The 3,123-nt window shown below is 43.2% G+C and overlaps 1 protein-coding gene across 1 annotated transcript in view; it reads left to right on the top strand.

Annotated features, from left to right (window-relative positions):
- Fig4 (FIG4 phosphoinositide 5-phosphatase) overlaps positions 1-3,123 on the top strand; it is a 92,908-nt gene that overhangs the window by 53,929 nt on the left and 35,856 nt on the right. The window contains exon 15 of the mRNA XM_031348426.1: positions 1,679-1,737. Coding sequence (XP_031204286.1) covers positions 1,679-1,737 — 59 coding nt within the window. The remainder of the gene's footprint in view (positions 1-1,678; positions 1,738-3,123) is intronic.

Genomic DNA, 3,123 nt, shown 5'->3' with positions numbered 1-3,123 from the left:
CTGCCTCATGTGCACGTGTGCCCATCACATCTCTGCTGTATGTGCATGTGTGCCCATCACACCTCCCCCCATTTCTGACAGTTGGTTGTGTCTTTCTCTGACCTAATTCTTGCCCCCCAAAATAAATGAAATTAGTATAAATGTAGCTTATTTGAATGTGAATTTATCTTTTTAGGTTTGTCACACTGATTCCTATGGAAAATTTGATATATTTTTTTTAATTTTTGCTGGGATTGAGGTCTCCTTGGCTGACTCGTGGTTGTTGGGATCTGGGTTCCTCTGACTTTGGGGCATTGGGAATGAGTTTAACCCCTTCTGGGACACTTGCCTAGAGATAGTCTGCTGCTTACCTCCTCCTCCGCGGTCTGTGCTCCCTCCTACCGTGTGTGTTGCTGTTATTGTCAGCGTGGCTCTTTGAATGCTTAGGGCAGTGTCTGATCTAGTGTGAGTGATGGGTAAATGTTGAGCAATCGATTTAAGTCCCTACAAGCAGGCTTTTCTCTTCTCTGTTCTTCTCATGTTCCCGGGCCTTGCTGTTGAGAAAGCAGCTTGGAAGCCGTTCTTCAGGGTCACCTGGTGGCTTGTAAAAACATCAGGAACCCCAGGCCAGTCTTCTCACTCAGATTTGATCTATAGGAAGGCCCAGGAATAACTGGGCATGGAGGAGTTGGGCAAAAAGCCCGATCAGACTCCAGGAAGGCTTTCCCTCTGACAGCACACTCACACCCGATTCCCGGGCTTCCTGCTCCTTTGCCTGTCCTTCCAGGGTTCAGCTTGCCATCTCTAGAGATGCCCTGCCTCTGGCATTTGGATGCTCCTCCATTTTGTTTTTTCATAATTAGGAATACTCATGATTATAATTTCAGCATTTTTATCTTTGAAAACCCATCACACTAATTTTTCTTTGTAGTATTTTAGCCCATAGGCTTTATTTTTAAACTTTTGGAAATCTGACTTTCTTTTAGATTTGTATGTATTAATTTACTTTTTAGCTCGTCCAAATTTTGACTGAGCTCTTTCTTCTCCTAGAATCTCTATTTCATTAGAATTTGATATATAACTAAATCCTGGGCTCAGGACTTGTTCTAACTCTCTCTTTATGTCAGAGATGAATCTTCCAGAGAGGGCCAGACAGTTGAAGTCCCTACCTTGAATCTGGCCTCTGCACAAGGGGCCCATGTTCTCAGCTAAAATGAACAGCTGCTCATGTTGTGCCCCAAGGGAACTTTTTTTTTCCTTTTTTTTTTTTTTTTTAGAACTATCCAATTTACTCCTTGATTGTTTCATTGATCTGCTTTATTAACCACACACACATCCCACAGCAGTAGAAAAGCAATCTTAGCACTCAATAATGAGACTTGGGACGTGGCTCCCTGTTGACCAGGTGACATTGTCTCTAGGGGAGTAACCTCGAGTCTGCATAGTTTAGGAGAATCTGTTTTTGAGCTAAAACTAAACAAGAGCAGAGCATCTTGGCACTTTGTCAATGTCTGGTAGAGATGAAGCAGGAGAGGCGTGAGAAGCAGTCCAGTGTATGAAGACCTACTATGTCAAGAGCTCTCCAAATGTGTTATCACGGGAGAAAAAAGGATCATCGAAGGAAAAGGCAAGGTTTTCCTTTGGTGGCTTGTAGAAAGCCAGCATTCATGTTGTCCCCTTGTCCATTTGGGTTTTGCAGTTATACTTACTGGTGGACGCCAGAGGTGGTGAAGCATTTGCCGCTGCCTTACGATGAGGGTGAGTACCTGCCTCTCTTTCACATTTTCTACCACGTAGTTTGAAACTATGCCTAAAAAGTCTTAAAGCCTTAAAGCACTTGATGCCTACCTTACGAGGAGGCTGACTTGTGATGTCGCGGTTTGGTTAGGGACCGTACATCTCATGTTCTAGGAGGAGATGATTACACTCCGTCTGACTGAGCAGGCCCTGCCCCCTGGGCTGTGGCTTATACTTATTAGATAAGCTGTACAAATGTCTGCTTGACATAATGATTCATTTTGAATTAGGACTCATTATATTAAGTATTAAATTTTTCTATGACGTTTTAGAGAGATGGAGAGGAAGTAAAGACACACTTTTAAGCAGAACATATATATATATATATATATATATATATATATATATATATATCCTAATCACATTGAAACTAAATTGTATTAATTTGTGAGTGAGAAAGGCAGGAGAAATTATGTAAAGTAATACACTAAAATGTACTGTGTATTAGAACAGCATTTCTAAGTTTAAGTAGATAGAGAGAGTGAGGTCCCCATTCTGTGACTATCTTGGTAATTTACTATTTTGACCTTGGGCAACCAGTTTACCACTTGTAAAAGCACAGCAGGTGGTGAGTCTATTTAATCCATGCTTCTGCATCTGAACTTTGGACGGGGAAGCTCAGAACAGGTTCCCAAGGTTATGAAATTATGAATTGAATTCATCTCCCAAGTATGTATAACTTGAAACTCTGGACAAAATTATTAATAATATTGCTAAGGTGGATTGGTTGTTTTAGAGAAAGGAAAGCACTTTATTTTATGTTTGTGTGGCCGTGTACATGTATGGGGCTATGTGCCATGGAAGGTGTGCGGGAATCACAGAATCCATCATGTGGGTTCCCAAATGGAGCTCACATCATTACACTCGGCTGCAAAGCACCTTCACCTACTGAGCCACCAACCTGGCTTGGACAGGACTTTACCCGTGACCATTAATAGGATGCGAATGGCAGCAGAGAGTTTGTGAAGAGCTGCTGTCCGTTTGATTAAGGTAGGCTGTAGAAGGGAAGGATTGAAGAGTGAAAATGGATTTAAGGGAGCAAGTCATTAAATTTCTGAAGAAACTCTTGCTCCTACCTTGGGCTTCCAAGGGCTCTCCTGAGAGCTGTCACGGGCAGACCTGCATTGTTTTTTGTGCAGGCGTCTCTTTCCTCAGTAAGTCCCAGGAACTGGAGCTGAGAATGCGGGTCAGAGCTGTGTCCAGCACAGGCTGCGGCAGGCCATCTGTGAGCACTGATGACATTGCACATGTGTGCTGCAGGCACAGCACAGGCTACGGAAGGCCATCTGTGAGCACTGATGGCATTGCACACACGTGTGCTGCAGTCACAGCACAGGCTGTGGCAGG

Source organism: Mastomys coucha, unplaced genomic scaffold, assembly GCF_008632895.1.
Source record: "Mastomys coucha isolate ucsf_1 unplaced genomic scaffold, UCSF_Mcou_1 pScaffold3, whole genome shotgun sequence".
NCBI classification, from domain to species: domain Eukaryota; kingdom Metazoa; phylum Chordata; class Mammalia; order Rodentia; family Muridae; genus Mastomys; species Mastomys coucha.
This window is presented reverse-complemented; position numbering and strand designations above follow the sequence as displayed.